At 34.4% G+C, this 21862-nt stretch overlaps 2 protein-coding genes and 1 long non-coding RNA gene across 6 annotated transcripts; 2 read left to right on the forward strand and 1 right to left on the reverse strand.

The window, feature by feature from the left end:
• Positions 1 to 649: 649 nt before the first annotated feature.
• Positions 650 to 14024, forward strand: LOC116132464 (protein HESO1). Of its 4 annotated transcripts, none has more exons than XM_031418122.1 (9): positions 650 to 830; positions 10314 to 10471; positions 10829 to 10993; positions 11497 to 11675; positions 11753 to 11848; positions 12015 to 12084; positions 12734 to 12864; positions 13113 to 13223; positions 13328 to 14024. In XM_031418122.1, the coding sequence occupies exons 2-9, from the start codon at positions 10333 to 10335 to the stop codon at positions 13826 to 13828; spliced, it is 1392 nt and encodes a 463-aa protein (XP_031273982.1). In that variant the 5' UTR covers positions 650 to 830; positions 10314 to 10332; the 3' UTR covers positions 13829 to 14024. The 4 variants fall into 4 exon arrangements, with proteins under 4 accessions (XP_031273982.1, XP_031273985.1, XP_031273983.1 ...); XM_031418125.1 differs by having other exon boundaries at positions 10317 to 10471; XM_031418123.1 differs by lacking the exon at positions 650 to 830 and adding an exon at positions 9861 to 9888.
• Positions 6646 to 7138, reverse strand: LOC116132465. Its single transcript, XR_004128417.1, has 3 exons — positions 7091 to 7138; positions 6917 to 7003; positions 6646 to 6775 (listed from the first exon to the last, which is right to left on the reverse strand). It is a non-coding gene; the product is annotated as an uncharacterized LOC116132465 (long non-coding RNA).
• Positions 14025 to 14343: 319 nt separating the features above from the next.
• Positions 14344 to 20054, forward strand: LOC116132488 (probable methyltransferase PMT11). The gene is made up of 9 exons (XM_031418155.1): positions 14344 to 15121; positions 15670 to 15819; positions 15914 to 16184; positions 16751 to 16861; positions 17406 to 17565; positions 18173 to 18430; positions 18510 to 18632; positions 18884 to 18961; positions 19338 to 20054. Exons 1-9 carry the CDS (start codon positions 14498 to 14500, stop codon positions 19543 to 19545), a joined length of 1983 nt encoding a protein of 660 aa, XP_031274015.1. The 5' UTR covers positions 14344 to 14497; the 3' UTR covers positions 19546 to 20054.
• The last annotated feature ends 1808 nt before the right edge of the window (positions 20055 to 21862 follow it).

Below are 21862 nucleotides of genomic sequence, written 5' to 3' on the forward strand. Positions count from 1 at the left end.
TCAGATTCAGCTGGTAGTATGTCATTACACTAGATTCCGATCAGTTTCTAGCAGTGGTGGACAGAATCTGGTAAATGTAGGTTGTTGGGGTGTTTTTGTTAATTTTTAAATTTTTTTGGGTTGTTTAGGTAAATTAACAAATTTAAAGAGTTTAAAAGAAATTAAATAATTTAGAATAATTATTTTGATAATAGTAAACCAAACATAAATTGTGTTTAACTTTATTGGTATTCCCAAACTATATACCAAACGGAGCCTAAAACACTTTAATCGGAGTCAAAATCAATAAAACCCACCCAACCTTTTTATCCGTAAAGACAAACACCACATGATATAAACAATGCTTTATTCTGTCAATCACAAAGCTTAATCAAACTTCCTTTGTCCTCTAATCCACAACCTCATTTGTGGGGTGTACATTCATTTAAAAATATAAAAATAAAAACAAAAACACATGAATAATTATTTTTATTGGCCTCAAAATAATACGAAAATGACCCTAATTATTTTGACCTTATTTTTCCCGCTTCTCACAATAATTAATTATGTATATCCAAATACAAATAAGTAAATAAATAATACAATAAAATAAATAACTGACTATATATAAAAAGGAAAACAAAACCCTTCCCGCGAAGTAAAGCCCATCTGTATTCTCTAGTGCAACGCTTTTATTTTCTTTTTCCTCTTTTGTTTTCTCTTTTCTGCACCTATTATGTATAGTGGGCAATGTGACTTGTGCCTCTCTCAGTCTTCGGTTGACTCCTTGGTTGGCTGTACACTTCGTTTGGTGCTCTAGCAAAAGAGGATGAACAAGGGTTTATAGTTTTGTACGTATTCTCTTGATAATGTACTTATTGTTTGATTAGAGTTATTTTTGTGCTATGTTTTGTGGGTTTGTTTCTGATTGTGATTTTGACATCTGGGCCGCTTTAATTTTTTTATTTTTTGATGGTTAATTCTTGATTTGAGGGGGGATTTTGTGTTTTCCCGGTGTTGAATGAGTTGAACTTAGTGGGTTTTTGGTTATTGATTGGACAGTTTTGAGGTTTTTGTTTGGAAAATTTGTTGATTGGGGTTGTTCTTCACAGTGACTTGATGAAATTTTTAGAGATGCTTTGGCTGTTACTTTTCTGAATTGAAATATTTGCACGTTTAGGTTGGACTTGTGGCAGTTATATTGTATTATCTTTGATCAGCACTTGAGGCTGTTGTTATAATTTGTATTTGACATGTTGTTTATCTGCATCTTCAGCAGCATACAGTAAACAAAGATGAATTTGTATAGTGTACTGGAGCCGATCCTCCTTGATGTAATCAAGGTGATCAGTCCGTTGCAGGCGGATAGGGAGACTAGATTGGCTATCATGTCTGAATTACGAGATGTTGTTGTATCTGTGGAAAGTTTGAGAGGTAATTTCTTTTGCATTTTGATTATTCTGTTTTTTCCCCTTTCATATCAAGTTGTTAATGTTTATCTGATGTTTGAAGAATATGTAGATAAAGATGCTTATTTATTTATATAAAAAAAGTTGAGCAATATCTTATGCTACTTCCTTTTAAAACCTTTGTATGCCAAGCTGTATATAGTTAGAGCACTCTTGTGTACGGACCCATGTTTTGAATATTTCATATGGGAAACTATGTAAATTCCTCAATGGCTTAAGCTTGTTTACTCCTTATTTATTTTTTATTTTTAACTCTCAATGAGATAAATTATAGTATTATACAATGTAAAATTCATGCTTAATTGTTGCAACTTGCAAACAGGTGCAACTGTGGAGCCATTTGGATCATTTCCCCCCCCCCCCCCCTCCTTTCTCATTTGCCGTAACTCTTCGCCGTAATCCCTAGTAGCCACTCCTATTACTGGCTAGGTAAAAGCCCTAGTACGCCATTCCTATTATATCTGGAGGGACTCGAACTCAAGATTCTCATGAAATCTTTTTTACTCTTTTATCATCGGCCACCCAATGCTGGTACAAAAGAAGGTTTTGATCGAAGAAAGTAAAGCAAAACAGGAATGGAGAGACAAGTCTGATCTCTCAAATAGATCATGTATATTTACTGTAATTTTGAACACTTAAAATTCAATCAAACTTATTCCATTAATAATTGAGATATATATCACTAATACAGTAATTGTAATTGTTTATTGTAAATAAGAATATGGTTATTGTATAGGCCTCTGTTTTGTCGTTGAATAGGCTGAGTAAGCTCTCAATGCTCATAACTGAAAAGTTTCTCCGATCTCTCTCCCCCACACTCACCTGCAATTGATGAGAATGATCAAAACTCACTTCGTGTTAAATTATTTCTTCAGCATTGCAATTATTTATTTAGATAAGAAAATAATATTATATATCACTCCATAGGATTATGGAGACAACCTTCCAGTTTTCGCTTCTTGTTCACCAACAACCAATATATACAGTAGTTGTACTGCGCATCGTGAGCTTCCCATATCATATCTGCAGAAAATATAAGACGTCGGATTCTAATAAGAAAAGAGAAAGGAAAATCATTGTATAGATGAAGGTTGAATGAACCTTTCTCTGCATCTTTCTATCGCTTGTCTTTACGTCAACATAGTACCCCGCTTGCTGAATTTGATCCCGCAGCTATAGAAATACAGAAAGAGATAATCTGATGAAAAATCAAACTAATATGAATTTAGTACAATAATGAACATGTCACAATATTCTACTACCTGTATCGCATATGCTGCGATTTCTCCGAGACAGGCAAACATCGCTTGACGGGGATTGAGCCAAGGGCCTTTCCAATATGCTCTGTGTATCATAACAGCTGTCGATCAGGTACCTGGAAGTCGAGCTGTGATTGTGATTAACCCAGACATTCATCTATTAAGTTATAATCTTCACCACTACAAGAAAGGCAAAGCAAAATAACCATGACCATCACAAACCTATAATGTTGCACACTGAAATTTCCTCCTCAATGCATCTGTACACAGATTCTATTTTTGGTCCATAAAATGCTCCATGTTCTTCTTTTATCTGCACTTTATGCGATATACGAACAAGGTCACAGAAAGCCCACATAATGGACATTATAATTATTAAAGTAAGAAAAAATTACCTGCCAGGGTTTACCAAACTCAGTCAATCTTCTGTAAGCAGCACTCGGCTTTCTCCCATGTGGCCAAGTTACCCAGATAATTTTCTGGCCTCTGAAATGAAGTATTTGTGACAAAAATTAATGAATAATCCATTTGAGCACTCAAGAAGTATTTTGTGGATACAGTGATGGATTCATATATTCCACTTCAATACTGTAAAAAAGATAAGGAGAAAAATATCATACAGTTGATAGCTTCAGCTCATATTTGAACCCGAATTTGTGTGGCATAATCGATGAATTCCAGGACACCCTCTTACTTCATCTTTATCTGAAAAATGAACAATAATTATTGCAACATATCTACAATCAACAAAACAGAAACTTTTTGTGAGATTCAATCAAACTCAACTCACCTGGACTCCCTGCAGAAAATATGAGCATCATCCTGTAAAAAAAAACCAGATTAAAATTATCAAAAGAATGGTATTTTTCCAAACCACAAATAAATTCAAGGGAGAAATGAAACTATGAATGATAATATTCTTCAAGAGATATGGAGTTTTTCTACCGTGCTCGAGGATGTAGGTAACATATCCAACCTCATTAAAATTCTTGGTGTTCTTTATTTTTGCATTTATTTTGGTTTTAATAGTTGTTGTTATTATATTTAAATTGTCATCGTTAGAGATTATGTTTCCTCTACACAACTATATTGCTTGTGTTGCTCTTCATCTTCATGTGCTTTGTGTATTTACAATGTTTATTCACAAGTATCACACAGCTTTCTTGAAAAATAACTAATTCCTACACAATTCCTAAAGCAACTCAAATAAGAACCCTAAATAAATAGCTTATTAATTTTAACATGAAATTTGTCTTGTTCATAAGCAGGTGTTAACTAAGAAATAATGCATGTTTCATAATTTTTCAATTTCACTTACACACAATTATATAAACAAGAGACAGTCCCTTTTATTAAATACTTAAACAACAATGGGTGTAAAAAAATGGGGCATTTAGCATCACTTTTTTTTTTTTTTTCCCTGATGATTGGAGATGTCTGGACCAACGCATACTTCAATTAATCTCCTAGATCCTATAACTACCGAGGTAAGAGCTCCAATTAGGGTGTAATCGAGTCGATATCTGGTAAATCGAACTCAACTCGATCGCTACAGTATCAAGTTCGAGCATGAGAACAAGTTCAAACTCAACTTGGTACTTGAAATTGGAAATCGAGTTCGTGTAATCGAGTTTTTTTCAAGTTTTAGTCGAATTACTTTTTATTTTTAAATCGAGTTCGAGTTCGAACTCGTTTTTGAGCTCATATAACAGGTGGATTTACAAATTTTATAACTTTTAATTACATATAACCCTATTACTTTAAAAGCTATCAACTTAACCATTGAATTATATTATGATCGAACTCAGCTCGATTAACTACTCGAACTCGAACTCGACTTAACTACATCGAGTCAGTTCCCAATATTGAGTCGATTTCGAGTAGCTCGAGAGCTACTTGACTTGATTTTTACCCCTAGCTTTAGTGGCTCTTACCTAGTGGAATTTGGCCCAATTATCTCCAAATGACCACATGCTGAGAACCCAGATGGAATTTGACCCATTTGCCTCTAAATAGTAAATAATAATGTGATATATTGACTGCTCTAACTAGAATATTTTTCCCAATGTTAAAGTAGAAAGGAAGGACAAAAATATATAAAGAAAAAGAGGTGCGCTTTATTTACCCAATATATTTCTTAATGTAATATTTGATATTTTCCTAAAATCCTAAATCTTCTTGTATTCAAAGATTCTATGAACTGCCAATCGTCATGCTGTTTAATTAGGCTCGGAAACAGGACGTAATCAGAATTGGTAGTATGTGCTGTCAAAAGATTAAATTTAATAAATTTATAATAAAATATATATTGAAATGATAAACATAACAAAAATTGGAATCTAAGGTTTCGTTTTATTCATTTTTGATAAACAATAAAATATCATTATTTTTAAAATATTATTATATATTTTTTAATTTTTTTTAAACCTCTTAAATTTATTAATTTAAATAAATACTCCAAAATTTTTTTTTTTTAGAAATTGCAAAAACACTTCGGCCACCCTCTGACGGTGGTGGCCGGCTGTCCATATTTAATAGATGGATTAGAGGTGTTTTTGTTAACTTTTAATATTTTATTATAGAGGTGTTTAGTAAATAAACAAACATAGGAGATATTTTTGTTAATTTCCAAATCTTATATCGTAATACCCATCAGATTTAACTTTTTTCAAAAGATTAGTTTAAAAACTATCAGAATAATGAATCAAACAGAGCCTAAGAATTTATCAATTCTATAATTGTTATAGACGATTTTTTATATCTTAACTATATTTTTCACTCAATATATATAATAAAATAATCATTTAATAACTAATTTCTCATTCGATTTTATAGTCAATTTTTTATAATCTTTATCATAGAAAATGCACTTTCAAAAACCAAACGTATTACCTAAAGTTAACTAAACTCAGCTTATTCAACATAGAATTATGTCAATTACAAATATAAAATGATAAAAACAACTAAACAATATAATTGATGATCGTTCATCAATTAAGAAGAATAGAATAAGAGATTTTTAAGCAAAATAAAAAAAATGAGCATCATCTTACAGAGTTAATCTTTAATACAAACGAATGGTTTTTCTTGATTAATCCAATCAAAGGAAAAAGAAAGTATGAGAAAAACCAAGAAAGGGAGAAAACATGAAAATAAATGTGTATTTTCAAATTCTGAGATCAATAAAATATGAAAATATCTTAATGAGGTTAATATAATATGGGTAATTTTAGTAGGATCAATATAAATTTTAGTGGAATCAAAATTATTAATTACTATAAAATATATACTTATTTTTAATAATTTCCGAATTCTTGATTCTGAAAAGCATTGTTGGTGATAATTAATTGTCACAAATGTTCTCCAAATTGATTCCGTGAAGATAAAACTATATGCTGCATGATGCATGTGTTGTTGTAGGAATAAGTATTTGCGTTTGGAATAATATATTCTTGAAGAACATATGCATCATAAGTACCATAAATTTAAGCTACAATTCTATTGAAACTTCAGGACCAATAAAGATGGTGAAGGCATGGCTAAAGTTTCACCAGAAGTTACAAGGGTCTAATAAAGCTACAAAACCAGCAAAGTGAACACAAAAGAAGTAGTAAAAAATGATGGAAAAAAGGGGGGGTTTTTTGGGGTTTTCTGAAGTACAGGGGATTAAAATGAAAATTTAACAACAAAAGTTTTAAAAAATGAAACCCCCCCNAGACATTCATCTATTAAGTTATAATTCTTCACCACTACAAGAAAAGGCAAAGCAAAATAACAATGACCATCACAAACCTATAATGTTGCACACTGAAATTTCCTCCTCAATGCATCTGATACACAGATGTCTATTTTTGGTCCATAAAATGCTCCATGTTCTTCTTTTATCTGCACTTTATGCGATAATACGAACAAAGGTCACAGAAAGCCAACATAAATGGACATTTATAATTTATTAAAGGTAAAGAAAAAAATTACCTGCCAGGGTTTACCAAACTCAGTCAATGCTTCTGTAAGAGCAGCTTCGGCTTTCTCCCATGTGGCCAAGTTACCCAGATAATTTTCTGGCCTCTGAAATGAAGTATTTGTGACAAAAAATTAATGAAATAATCCATTTGAGCACTCAAAGAAGTATTTTGTGGATACAGTGATGGATATCATATATTCCACTTCAATACTGTTAGAAAAGATAAAGGAGAAGAAATATCATACAGTTGATAGCTTCAGCTCATATTTGAACCCGAATATCGTGTAAGCATAATCGATGAATTCCAGGACACCTCTTACTTCATCTTTTATCTGAAAAATGAACAATAATTATTGCAACATATCTACAATCAACAAAAACAGAAACTTTTTGTGAGATATCAATCAAACTCAACTCACCTGGGACTCCCTGCAGAAAATATGAGCATCATCCTGTAAAAAAAAAAACCAGATTAAAAATTATCAAAAGAATGGTATTTTTCCAAACCAACAAATAAATTCAAGGGAGAAATGAAACTATGAATGATAATATTCTTCAAGAGAATAGTGACGTTTTTCTACCGTGCTCGAGGATGTAGGTAACAATATCCAACCTCATTAAAATTCTTGGTGTTCTTTATTTTTGCATTTATTTTGGTTTTAATAGTTGTTGTTATTATATTTAAATTGTCATCGTTAGAGATTATGTTTCCTCTACACAACAATATATTGCTTGTGTTGCTCTTCATCTTCATTGTGCTTTGTGTATATTTACAATGTTTATTCACAAAGTATCACACAGCTTTCTTGAAAAATAAACTAATTCCTAACAAATTCATATTAACATAAGACAGGCCATATAAATCCTAATTCCTAAAGCTAAACTCAAATAAGAACCCTAAATAAAATAGCATTATTAAGTTAACATGAAATTTGTCTTGTTCATAAAGCAGGTGTTAACTAAAGAAATAATGCATGTTTCATAATTTTTCAAATTTCACTTACACACAATTATATTAAACAAGAGACAGTCCCTTTTATTAAATACTTAAACAAGAAATGGGTGTAAAAAAATGGGGCATTTAGCATCACTTTTTTTTTTTTTTCCCTGATGATTGGAGATGTCTGGACCAACGCATACTTCAATTAATCTCCTAGATCCTATAACTACCGAGGTAAGAGCTCCAATTAGGGGTGTAATCGAGTCGAATATCTGGTAAATCGAACTCAACTCGATCGCTACAGTATCAAGTTCGAGCATGAGAAATCAAGTTCAAACTCAAACTTGGTACTTGAAATTGGAAATCGAGTTCGTGTAATCGAGTTTTTTTCAAGTTTTAGTCGAATTACTTTTTAGTTTTAAATCGAGTTCGAGTTCGAACTCGTTTTTGAGCTCATATAACAGGGATGGATTTACAAATTTTATAACTTTTAAATTACATATAACCCTATTACTTTAAAAGCTATCAACTTAACCATTGAATTATATTATGATCGAACTCAGCTCGATTAACTACTCGAACTCGAACTCGACTTAACTAACATCGAGTCAAGTTCAAGCCAATATTGAGTCGAGTTCGAGTAGCTCGAGAGCTACTTGACTTGATTTTTACCCCTAGCTTTAGTGGCTCTTACCTAGTGGAATTTGGCCCAATTATCTCCAAACTGACCACATGCTGAGAACCCAGATGGAATTTGACCCACTTTGCCTCTAAATAGTAAATAATAATGTGATATATTGACTGCTCTAACTAGAATAGTTTTCCCAATGTTAAAGTAGAAAGGAAAGGACAAAAATATATAAAGAGAAAAGAGGGTGGCTTTATTTACCCAATAATATTTCTTTTAAGTGTTTTGCTTATTCATTCCCTCTTTTTTAAGTCATGAATCAAATAATTTTTATCATGATTTATCAATATTTGTTGATCTCATATATCATCTATATAATTATTAAAATAAAGAATATAATAACTTTAAATTAAGGGTCCATTTGGTTCATTATTTGATAGTTTTTAGAATAATATTTCGAAAAAAAGTTAAATTGGATGGGTATTACGATGTAAAATTTTAAAAATTAATAAAAATACCCCATATATTTGTTTATTTACTAAACACCCCTATAATAAAATATTCAAAGTTAACAAAAACACCCCCAACCCACTCATTAAATATGGATAGTTGGTCACCACCGCCGGAGGGTGGCCGGAGTCGCCGTATCGGTGTATGAACGGCTGGATCTTGCCGATCGTGTGCCAATATGACCTTTTTCGACCAGATCTATGGTGGATTTGGCCAAAAAATGCCAAATCTACGGCTAGATTTGGCCAACAACGGCCAAGATATGGTCGTCGTTGACTTGACCAGATTTTTGTTCGTAGATCTGGTCGGAAAAGGCCAGATTCAGCCGCTAGTGTGCCATTACATCAGATTCCGACTAGCTTCCGACAGTGATGGTTGGAATATGGTAAATGTGGGTTGCTGGGGTTTTTTTGTCAATAATTTTTTTTAGATTGTTTAGTTAAATTAACAAATTTAAGGGGTTTAAAAGGAATTGAATAATTTAGAATAATATTTTGATAATAGTGAACCAAACATAAATTGTGTTGAACTTTATTGGTATTCCCAAACTATGTACCAAAGGGAGCCTAAAACACTTTAATTGGAGTCAAAATCAATAAAACCCACCCAACCTTTTTATCCTTAAAGACATACACCACATGATATAAACTATGCTTTATTCTGTCAATCCCAAAGCTTAATCAAACTTCCTTTGTCCTTTAATCCACAACCTCATTTGTGGGGTGTACATTCATTTAAAAATATAAAAATAAAAACAAAAACACATAAATAATTATTTTTATTGGCCTCAAAATAATATGAAAATGACCTTATATATTTTGACCTTATTTTTCCCGCTTCTCACAATAATTGATTATGTATATCCAAATACAAATACGTAAATAAATAATACAATAAAATATATAACTAACTATGTATAAAAGGAGAAACAAAACCCTTCCCGCGAAGTAAAGCCCATCGGTATTCTCTAGTGCAACACTTTATTTTCTTTTTCCTCTTTTGTTTTCTCTTTTCTGCACCTATTATGTATAGTGGGCAATGTGACTTGTGCCTCTCTAAGTCTTCGGTTGACTCCTTGGTTGGCTGTACACTTAGTTTGGTGCTCTAGCAGAAGAGGATGGACAAGGGTTTATAGTTTTGTACGTATTCTCTTGATAATGTACTTATTGTTTGGTTAGAGTTATTTTTGTGCTATGTTTTGTGGGTTTGTTTCTGATTGTGATTTTGACATCTGGGTCGCTTTAATTTTTTTATTTTTTGATGGTTAATTCTTGATTTGAGGGGGGATTTTGTGTTTTCCCGGTGTTGAATGAGTTGAACTTAGTGGGTTTTTGGTTATTGATTGGACAGTTTTGAGGTTTTTGTTTGGAAAATTTGTTGATTGGGGTTGTTCTTCACAGTGACTTGATGAAATTTTTAGAGATGCTTTGGCTGTTACTTTTCTGAATTGAAATATTTGCACGTTTAGGTTGGACTTGTGGCAGTTATATTGTATTATCTTTGATCAGCACTTGAGGCTGTTGTTATAATTTGTATTTGACATGTTGTTTATCTGCATCTTCAGCAGCATACAGTAAACAAAGATGAATTTGTATAGTGTACTGGAGCCCATCCTCCTTGATGTAATCAAGGTGATCAGTCCGTTGCAGGCGGATAGGGAGACTAGATTGGCTATCATGTCTGAATTACGAGATGTTGTTGTATCTGTGGAAAGTTTGAGAGGTAATTTATTTTGCATTTTGATTATTCTGTTTTTTCCCCTTTCATATCAAGTTGTTAATGTTTATCTGATGTTTGAAGAATATGTAGATAAAGATGCTTATTCATTTATATAAAAAAAGTTGAGCAATATCTTATGCTACTTCCTTTTAAAACCTTTGTATGCCAAGCTGTATATAGTTAGAGCACTCTTGTGTACAGACTCATGTTTTGAATATTTCATATGGGAAACTATGTAAATTCCTCAATGGCTTAAGCTTGTTTACTCCTTATTTATTTTTTATTTTTAACTCTCAATGAGATAAATTATAGTATTATACAATGTAAAATTCATGCTTAATTGTTGCAACTTGCAAACAGGTGCAACTGTGGAGCCATTTGGATCATTTCTGTCAAATCTCTTCACACGTGGGGGAGACTTGGATATTTCTGTTGATTTACCTAATAGTTCATATATTTCATCTGCTGGAAAGAAGCGGAAACAAAATTTGCTTGGAGAATTACAGAGAGCTTTGAGAAAGAGAGGTTCTTTGGTTTAATTTCCCGTTTTATAGTCTCATGTTCTCTCTTGTCTCAAGTACACATTTATTTTAAGCATAAACTCTCAAGAAGAATCATGCAGCTTTTATAGCTTCCAGAGACTAAATCACCTTTTGTTCACATAAAGACAGCTCATGATATAGTATGAATTCTCAAAATAAAATGGCCTCAGTATAATCATTTGGGGAAAGGAGTAGTTCAATTTCGCTGTATTTAATTATTTAAGTTTTCTGAACCCCCACCTGAGGAATAAGTATCAAACTGTACTGATTCTAACTTTTTTGATTTCAAGTTTTACATGTAAAATCATTAGTGTGATAAGGGAAAGAAGATTTGTTGAATAAGAAAGGGAAGATTGCATCTGCTGTAACAAGTTTCATACCAACTTGTGTTCTGTCCATAAGGGGAAAGGAGTAGTTTTATGGTGACATGTTCATGTTTTGATCAAGTACTTACAATACTTATTTTATGTCAACATTGATCTGCAGGTGAATTCCGCAAGTTGCAATTAATCGCCAATGCAAGAGTTCCAATTTTAAAACTTGAGAGTAACCACCAGAACATCTCTTGTGATATATCAATAGATAACATGGCAGGTCAAATGAAATCTATATTCTTGTTTTGGATCAATGAGATAGATGGACGCTTCCGCAACATGGTTTTATTGGTACATTCTTTTGGCAAAGCAGCAGTTACTTTTTAGGTTGGTCCAACTATCTTATGCAGAGTTTCTTGCTTGTGCAGGTCAAGGAATGGGCAAAAGCTCATAATATAAATAATCCAAAAAATGGGACATTGAACTCATACTCTCTCAGCTTGCTTGTGGTCTTCCATTTTCAGGTGATGCTTGCTATCTTTGTTTCCAATGTCAGTCCATTATGAGACATTTCTGCTTTAACTGCTTTATGCATTACATCTATATTTATGACATGGATTTTGTTTGCTAAGAGGCGTCATGAAATGGTCAAAACTTGTGTTTAATTTTTTTATTTATGTACTCTTGCAGACATGTGTACCTGCAATTTTTCCCCCGCTAAGAGATATATATTCACAAAATCTTGTTGCTGAACTTCAAGGTCTGCTTTATCTTTCTGTAGTTCTTCAAAATATGAGTTAAGAGAAATAAATTCACAAAATCTTGTTGCTGAACTTCAACACATTTTTTATCTTTTTGTAGTTCTTCAAAATATGAGTTAAGAGTGTCCATGTATCACTTTTTGTTTCACTGTTGTGATAGTAAAGCCTTAAAAGTTTATTCAGGTTTAGAGAACTGGAGATAATCTAAAAAAGCAATGCTGCCTTCACTTTCCTATCTTGCTTTTTCTTGAGCTTGAACCACCGAAGGAAAGAAAAATAAATGATGGTTTATAGTACATATGTCTTGTTGAGCAGGCAATGGAATCAGATGTAATAGTCAGAGATGATTCCTCCAACTAAAGAAATCAAACAAAAAGAGAAAAGCCCTCAAGTAAATATAAGCTACTGTACAGACCAAGCTAGTTTTGATTTTAATGCTATTATTGCATACTTGATGATGTTGGTAAAGCCATTTGAAGTTTTAAACCAGATTTTGGACTTGTAGTGTTACATTGTGAAATACCATATGAGTCTTTGTGTTGAGGGATACATGTAAGGAGAAAAGAAAGGTGAATTAAATTATAAAGTGTAGAGAGATACAGGAGATACATTTCTGATAGACACTTTCTTCCAATGTGCCTAATGCAGGTGTGCGGGCCGTTGTAGAGGGAAATATTAGAGAGACGTGGACTACAAACATTGCCAGGTTTAGATCTGACAAAAGAAGAAAAATTAATCGGAGTTCTTTGTCAGAGCTTTTCCATTCTTTCATTGCAAAGGTAATTCATGTCATGGTTCCTTTCTTTTAGAAGAATGTGGAATCATTTGGTGGGTAAATTTTTGTGGCCCTTTTTCTATAATGTTCAGAAAGTATTACTTATACAATATAATGGTGCTCCGTATTTCTGATTCACGCAAACAAAAAAAACTTCCTTTGTGTAATTTTATACCATCCCTTTTAAGCATATGTAGTTTGTGAATTAGTGCATTGACATTTGACATCATGCTTTTTGTACACTTTTTCCAGTTTTGTGCTATAAGTTCAAAGGCCTCAGAACTTGGAATTTGCCCTTTCACGGGACGATGGGAGCTCATAGAAAGTAATATGAGATGGTTGCCCAACAATCACTCGTTATTTGTAACTCTCTCCCCCTTTCTTCTCTATATATAGTGGTCATGTTCATTCCCCTATCTTCAAGTCCCACACAATTTAATTTTTTGCCACTGCTGATGACTGGTTAGATTGAGGATCCTTTTGAGAGGCCGGCAAACTGTGCCCGAGCTGTAAGTGCCAAGCAATTGCCCAGGATATCTGAAGCCTTTGAGAAAACCCACTTCAGGCTCAACTCAGCTATTCATGATCAGAATTCGCTGCTTCCCATACTAACCAGGCCACAAACATCAATTATCATTTCAAGAGGTAGGCACCCAAGAAGCAACAATGGTAGATATCCAAAATCACAAACGCTAGTGCACAATTCCGTGCATTCACCCTCTCCAGTGCAACATCAAACCCAGAACAAGAGGCTGGAAAATCGTCCCAGCACATCAATGGTGCAACAATTTCATACTCAACCTGTGCAACAATATAATGTTCAACAATTAAATGTTCAACCTGTGCAAAGATATCCGCATGGTCAACATTATCAAGGCCAACCTGTGCAGCAAAATGAAGGCCAACCTGCGCGGCAATATCGCAGTCAAGCGCGGCGGAAGTGGAGGCCAAAACCTTCTGATAAATAGAAAGGCTTGCATGAGTTTCTGCCCAGTTTTTTTTTATTTGAAGGGTAATGTACTATGCAAAAACTTATATAAGACAAAATTCAGTTATGCTGCCACCCCATTGGATTAAAGTTTATGTGTGCTCGAGTCCTTTGGGGTGCATTAATGAGACCAGTGATCTTGCAATCCAACAAATTTGGTTGGAAGTTGAAGTTTAGTATCATAAATTTAAGTAATTCAATTTATTAATCAATGATTAAACTATTGTATCTTAATTCTTTTAATTATGAGAATTAATCAGAAAAATTAAATTTAATTAATCTTTAAAATCACTAAATAAATGTGTTGCTTAGTTGCCCAACAAAATGATACCTATTTTATTTTTATAAAAAAATAAATCCTTTATATATTAAATTGAATTTGATTGGTTAATAATTTGATTTAATTTCATTTGCCGTAACGTAAGGACTAAGGCGGCTTCGATCGTTAATAAGCAAAATCTTATTTCTTTCATTTTCACCCTCACCGCCAAAACTTTACACGCGCACACACACTCCATACTCAAAGGCTTTACACGGCACAAGTAAGCTCGCATGGATCTTCAACTTCAATTCATCAAAACGACACCGTGAAAAGTCTACTTCTCCAACGTCAAGATCTAAATCTCCAGCTCCACTTCACTGCCGAACAATGAATCCACTCTCCAACCCAAATCTCATCAAGCTCTCCGCCTTCATTTTCCTCTCCTTCGCTTTCTTCTACCTCGGCAAACACTGGTCCGATGGCTACCAGCAACTCGTCTTCTTCTCCACCTTTCGCTCCTCTCAAGACGCCGCCGTTTCAATGTCCCCAAACTCCAACAAATCCTACGACATTTCCTCCCTCATTGCGGACAATGAAACACAATCTCAATCTCAGTTCAATCTCGTTCCGTCTCCATCTCCATCTCCGCCGTCCGATTCGATCAAGAAGTTCGGGATCATAACCGAGGACGGAACTATGTCCGACAAGTTTGAAGTCGGGGAGTACGATACGGATTTGGTGGAAACCGAGTGGGACAACGATAACGGGACGGAGAAAACGGAGAGCAGTGCTGGTAGGGTTCAGATTAAGAGGTTCTCCCTGTGTTCCGAGAGTATGAGGGAGATTATTCCGTGTCTGGATAACTTGGAGGCAATTAAAAGGTTGAAGTCCACGGATAAAGGGGAGAAATTCGAGCGACATTGTCCTCAAAACGGAACCGGATTGAATTGCTTGGTTCCGCCTCCTAAAGGCTACAGGCAGCCCATTCCGTGGCCCAGAAGTCGAGATGAGGTATTGTGGCTTTCTTTTTAGGTTATACGATTTAGTAGACCGTTTAAAATATTCTAATTACGTAATGAGTTGCATTGTTAATTGATTAAATGAGTATTGATTAGTGGAAAACCTGGAGTTATATTGTTTCGATTTAATATTTGTTTCTTTAGCTGGAAATTTAGTCGGAGTATAATGAGAACGGTAGGTCAAACGGATCGGACTTAGTTGAAGGAATGGCCTACTAAGTCATACTGATTAGCAGGTTGACAAATCTATTAAATCAATTGGTGTCTCTCTCTTTAATATAGCAATAAAAAAGTCAATTTATTGAATTTTTACTAAAAAAACTAACGTATAGATCGTTGGATCACTGCATTACTTACCGGGGATTATATTTTCATGCATGATTGACCTAATTTTGTTCGCTATTTGTGGCACAAGTGTTGTAAAATGTAGTTCCTTTCATCCAATCCATATCCATTCTTTGTAGAATGTAGAGATGCTATGGATAAACATGTTTTAGCCTTACGGGTTTCTGCTACTTTGGAAATTCCACTTCATTGTAGGTATGGTACAGCAACGTTCCTCATACAAAACTAGTTGAAGATAAAGGAGGTCAAAACTGGATTTCAAAAGAAAAGGATAAGTTCAAGTTTCCAGGAGGTGGTACGCAGTTTATACATGGGGCTGATCAATACTTGAATCAGTTCTCTCAGGTTATTAAATTCTGTATCTAACATTTGAATGGAAAGAAACAATTATTTAGCGTATCTTGCATTCTGATGTTCAAATTCTCATCTGTATGTATAGATGGTGCCTGATATTACATGGGGTAATCAAACCAGAGTTGTTATCGATGTTGGATGTGGCGTGGCAAGTTTTGGTGCCTATTTGTTATCACGGAATGTCTTGACTATGTCTGTAGCTCCGAAAGATGTTCATGAGAATCAAATTCAATTTGCTCTTGAGCGTGGTGTCCCGGCAATGGTAGCAGCATTTGCAACTCGCCGTTTATTGTATCCAAGTCAAGCTTTTGATTTGATACATTGTTCAAGATGCAGAATAAATTGGACTCGTGATGGTATTTCTCACTGTTCTGTGCCTTTTTTATTTGTTTTGATGCACATCTGCCTTTAGAGTATATACTGGTACCATTGTGGGTTGCCTACTTTGCATTTTGTAATCACTACCCTATCATTGTGCCAACTGCAATGAGATTCTGAATTTTAAAAATCTTTTGGCACAAGGTCAGTACTTGTTTCTAAGGGCATAGCTACAATCATGGTTAAAATTTGGGTTCCGAATGTAGTTTATCTCATTTATCTATTGAGATATTGCATCCCTAGATTTAATGTGTTTCCTAGTAACTAGTAGAAAAGGCCCAATTCAAAAATGCAGTGGCAAAGCCCGAATTTTGGGCTTCTCTGAGTTGATTCATGACAGCATTTGTAACACCCTAACTCTTCATGAGTTGCAACAAAATGAGAAAAAAAAAAAAAAAAATATTGAAAAGCATTTTGACATTGTACTTGTTCTTCTGGCCAAAAGATAAATTTTACTGAATGCAAATTCTTCTTCACTGAATTATTTGATACTCGGGGATGTTGTCTGATTCTGCTTTTTGTTTCCACCTACATTGTGATAAAGGTGGGATATTGCTGCTTGAGGTCAATAGGATGCTTAGGGCAGGAGGATACTTTGCTTGGGCTGCACAGCCAGTGTATAAACATGAAGAAGCTCAAGAGGAACACTGGAAAGGTATGAACACATGAAATTTCAAGTTATACTATGCTGAGCAGTTCCAGAAATTAAGTTACTCTTCAGGGTATTTTTGCAGGTTAAAGTTCAGTTATTCACTATTTAAACAAGTGTTGCTGGAGTTAAATTTTCTAATTGTACTGGATTGCTTACTAAGTTTTTCAGACTTGCATGAACCACGTTAATTTAACCTTGACCATCTGTGAAAGAACAATTTTGCTGCCCATCATTGTGGCAAATCAGACAATAAAGATCATCCGTCTGTTTCACCTTCTGCAGTCATGTTGTTGTGTACCCAAGGCTTAGGACTTAAAGTAGATAAGTGTGAGGAAAGGCTGCTAAGGATATGCTATTATCAATTATCTATTCATTTGCTGCCATCATCAATTTTTCTGGACTCAACCATGCTAGACTTTTATGTTAGTGGACTTGGACATATAATCTGTTCAGTCCATAAATATTTACTCTGTGCTGTCTGAACCTGTAGTAGACAAATATGACACTATAGTTTACCTTGACTGTGTTTTGTCTTTGATTATTTCAGAGATGCTTAATCTTACAACTCGTCTTTGCTGGGAGCTTGTGAAGAAGGAGGGATACGTTGCAATATGGCAGAAGCCCTCCAACAACAGCTGTTATCTAAGCCGTGAGGCAGGAACCACACCCCCACTGTGTGACCCAGATGACAATCCAGACAATGTCTGGTATATATTTTGTTCTACCTTTTTTCTTTTTCATCATTATCATTTTTTTTTTTTACAGTGATGATATGATGATTTCATCTAACCGCTATAGGTGATTATAATATCCATGCCCCTTCTTTTAGATTGTAAGCCTTACTACGTGTATGTAGAATATACTAGAGCTCAGAAGTGAACATTGTTTCTGTTTCCTTTCATTGTCAAGCTGAAAAATTGTTGTGTTTGGTGGTATAATTTTTAAATCCTTGAACTGGGGTATACTGGAAACTACAGCAGCAAGCTTGAAAGAACAGAAGGAAATTAATGGGTAAAGAGAGAGAAAAAAAAAAAATTATATCTTAAAGAATTAATTGTAAGTTAGCTGTATACCTGATAACTATAAACTATGCTTGCCAATTAACTATTTGGAAGAACTGCGGTATTGTTTTATGGAAGTTCCAAGGTTTCTTCTATTTAGGAAATTTTACTGAAATGGTGGTCTAGCCTTTCTATGCTTATACCTTCAAGCATTGTCCTACAAAACTTTTTGTGCAATCATAGTTTCTCTGATCATTTTGTTGAGAGGCTTGTAAGTTTGTTATGAGTGAAGAATTTGTTGCATGATTATTAGGTATGTTGATCTGAAGGCATGCATCAGTCGACTTCCAGAGAATGGATATGGAGCAAATCTTCCCTCATGGCCTGATCGATTGCAAACTCCACCTGATAGGCTCCAAAGCATACAGCTTGATGCATACATTGCTAGGAAAGAGCTCTTCAAGGCAGAATCGAAGTACTGGAATGATATAATAGCAAGCTATGTCCATGGTTTACATTGGAAGAAGATGAAATTTAGAAATGTAATGGATATGAGAGCTGGCTTTGGAGGGTATTATATTTATCTCATTATGTACTGCTTTAGATTAATATTTCTTCAAGTACTGTTTCTTATTAGTCTGTTTTGGCAGATTTGCAGCAGCTTTAATTGAACAAAAACTTGATACCTGGGTTATGAATGTGGTTCCAGTTAGCGGTTTCAACACCTTACCTGTTATATACGACCGTGGACTACTAGGAGTTATGCATGATTGGTACTATTCCTGCTAAACAAATAAACTAATTGATTGGATTATATATTTGTTGCAATTTGTTGTATACCCTAAAACATTTTACTTGCTGTCACTCCTACGTTATTTTGGTTTAATGAATTTTACCCATGCTTTGATAAGTTTGCGTGCCTGGTGTCTTTTTTATAATTGTTAATCTCATACACAGATATTGTCGCATTGAAATTGTTTAAAATAGTTTTGAGTTCATATACAAATTTTGCTATCCATTTCAGGTGTGAACCATTTGATACATATCCGAGAACCTACGACTTACTGCATGCATCTGGGCTCTTCTCTGTTGAAAGAAAAAGGTGGGTACTTCTTTCTCTCTCTGTCCCAATAATTATATTATGGTAGAAATATCCTTAAGACTATGCTATTATGTGCTCTTAATTTTCCCTTTATATTGCTGTTTGATCCCTAGAGGAGATTGATCTGTAAGCATTTGAACCCATGGGGTTTGGGCATTATTGGATGAAAGTTATAATTTGGAGTATTCGAAGTTATGCAATTAATACAAGATAATGAGTTCATCATGATAAATTAATCTGTCTGGTAATTTGAAATATCTAGAATTATACTGCTTAATATACCATATCTTAAGCAAATCTTTCAGTGTAATCTGGGAATTTAAGACCGGGTTTTGTGAGGAGGTTATTTCTTATCTGTATTATCTCCATGCATCAGATGTAATATGTCAACAATCATGCTTGAGATGGACCGAATGCTCAGACCTGGTGGACATGTGTATATTCGTGACTCTGTTGATGTCATGGATGAACTTGGAGAGATTGCAAAAGCTATGGGTTGGAAAGTGACTATGCGAGAGACAGCTGAGGGCCCTCATGCAAGTTATAGGGTGTTGACAGGTGATAAACGCCTACTGCGTGGTTAAATAAATGGGATTATAAATCCAGGTGTGATTGTTATTAGTAAAATCTGTAAGATTAAGAAGAGATTAACAGCACGGGCCAACGTCCCTTTCATCAAAGCCATATGGAGAAAAGGATCGCAGATGCTTATGGAAATTTTATTGCCACAGAGAGAGACCTGTTTCATTTATATAATTATCGACTACTGGAGTGGACATCCGATCAGTTCTTAGCTGGTGCCTCGTGAGTTGTGATTTTTTAGGTATTGACTTCAATATTAGATTAGGCACGTACTTGATCCATGCCCGAGTGGAAATGATGGAAGCCTTCCATGTACTTTACCTGTAAAACACAGCATAGTACATTTCATTTTTTAAATTGATGATTTTGTAATATTATTCTTTTTACCTGAATTCAGGAAAAGTTACATGCAAAGCATTAGCTAATATGTTTGCTCCATTTATAATCCTGTAAGCTGTAACTAAGAGTCTTAAAGACTTAGACCATGAGTTCTCTCTTTTCGAACTTCGAAGCCCTGTTTCTTTATATTTATTATTTAGAATAACGTTATATTTATATCATTTTTTTACATCATTTTTATTATATCATGATGTGATATATGTCATAATCACACAAAATTTTAATTATTTTAAAATTTTAATATTATAATAAAATTTGTGTGGTTATGACATATGTCATATCATAATGTAATAAAAATAGTGTAAAAGAGTGGTATAACTGTAACATTACTAATTTATTTAATGGATAGATTGTTCCTATTTCTTAAGCTGAAATTTTGTGATGGTGTTTTTACCCTGAAATCATTTCATTTGAGTTTGTATCTTTTTTACATTCAAGACTTTCTCTATGTCTTCTATAGTAATAACAGACTAATAAATTAATAACAGTAAACGACATATTCCCATCAAGGTTTGACGAAATCCCAAGTTGGTATTTCAAATTACATTTATTCTAGATTCTCACCCTTAAAATAACACTATTAGCAATTTTTAGGTTATAGAGAGTGCAATTATCATAATGCCCTCAATCCTAAATTAATAAATTATATTTTAACCCCTAAATTAGTAGAATTATCTTACCATTTTATTTTTAAATTATCTCAGTAACACCCTCGGTCACTGCACACCCTCTCAATTTTTGCCCGATCTGGGCTGTTTCTGACGACATCAAACCCCTTGGTCACATCCATCACCTTCCCCGCAGTTTTTCGTCCAAAACCCCTCTGGTTCTCAACTCATTGACCCCTCCAATAGCTGACGCCGCTAGGCTTAGGGTTTCTATATTCTTCGCCGGATTCCGACGGCAAAAATCCAATTGAACACCACCACTGCAACCAGCGTCTCCAACTCTATAAAACCTCTATGTCCCCAACAACCGTTTAGTCGCCGTTCGCAAGTCGAGAGTTCGTGTTCATTGACCCTTTTTTGGTGAAGTGGTGGACAACAAACGGTGAGCTACCATGGCTAGAAGGTTAAGGGTTTTGTAGGGGAGGATGCGAGGAGTCAAATGGTGGTGGTGGTTGGGGTTGTCGCCGTTCAAAACGGTCGAAAATCGACAAAAACCAATTGCATGTCTCGGCTGCTATGGCCGGCGATCGGCGAGTGATGAGGGGTTGTAAAGGGTAAGGTTTTGCAGAGGGGAGAATAAGGGTTCGAATGATAGTGACAAGGGTGATTTTGAGTGGAAGAATCGCCGGAGAAAGGGCGAACAATGTCGAAGACACCATATGTTAACGTGCGTCGGAGGATTGTTAGAGGCGACGATCTAATAACGTACGCCGTCCATGCAAAATGACCAATTTACCCTTTTACTGTTACATCAAACACTTTTCTGTCATTTTAAGGGTGAAAATTTGGAATAAATGTAACTAGGGGTACCAACATAGGATTTCGTCAAACCTTGGGTGGGAATATGTTGTTTACTCAATTAATAATGGGTACTCTTTGAATCTAAAGAGATGTGATACTGCAACATGAATTAAAAAAAGTTAAATATAAAGTTTATTGTAAATGTAATTTAATTTTAACGTAACCTCAAATTAGTGAAATTAGAGATGTGATACTGCTATTTTAATTAAACAACATAAAAGAATAAGAAGAAGAAGAATATTTGCATCAAGTGATATTGCTGTGGCTGCAATTAAAGCTATTACACCAACATATCCAGCCCAGAGGGACCATCACAGCCACAGAATATCCCAATACATAGGCACTGTTTATACCAGAGGTGAGAACGAACCCAACCTGAAGCCATGAATCTAGGATTTCCAAGGTAAAAGATATAATGAGCATAACAACAATATTAAGTTATATAAACTGA

The sequence above is a fragment of the Pistacia vera genome, unplaced genomic scaffold (genome assembly GCF_008641045.1).
Source record: "Pistacia vera cultivar Batoury unplaced genomic scaffold, PisVer_v2 Contig254, whole genome shotgun sequence".
NCBI classification, from domain to species: Eukaryota; Viridiplantae; Streptophyta; class Magnoliopsida; order Sapindales; family Anacardiaceae; genus Pistacia; species Pistacia vera.

Bases quoted from the DNA above. Each gene is read 5' to 3' on its own strand.
- LOC116132488 (XM_031418155.1), top strand. From the start codon at position 14,498: ATGAATCCACTCTCCAACCCAAATCTCATCAAGCTCTCCGCCTTCATT. The intron at 17,566-18,172 runs GTATATATTTTG...CATGATTATTAG, and splicing joins GACAATCCAGACAATGTCTG to GTATGTTGATCTGAAGGCAT. The intron at 18,431-18,509 runs GTATTATATTTA...CTGTTTTGGCAG, and splicing joins ATGAGAGCTGGCTTTGGAGG to ATTTGCAGCAGCTTTAATTG.
- LOC116132464 (XM_031418122.1), top strand. From the start codon at position 10,333: ATGAATTTGTATAGTGTACTGGAGCCCATCCTCCTTGATGTAATCAAG. The intron at 10,472-10,828 runs GTAATTTATTTT...ACTTGCAAACAG, and splicing joins ATCTGTGGAAAGTTTGAGAG to GTGCAACTGTGGAGCCATTT. The intron at 12,865-13,112 runs GTAATTCATGTC...CACTTTTTCCAG, and splicing joins TCCATTCTTTCATTGCAAAG to TTTTGTGCTATAAGTTCAAA.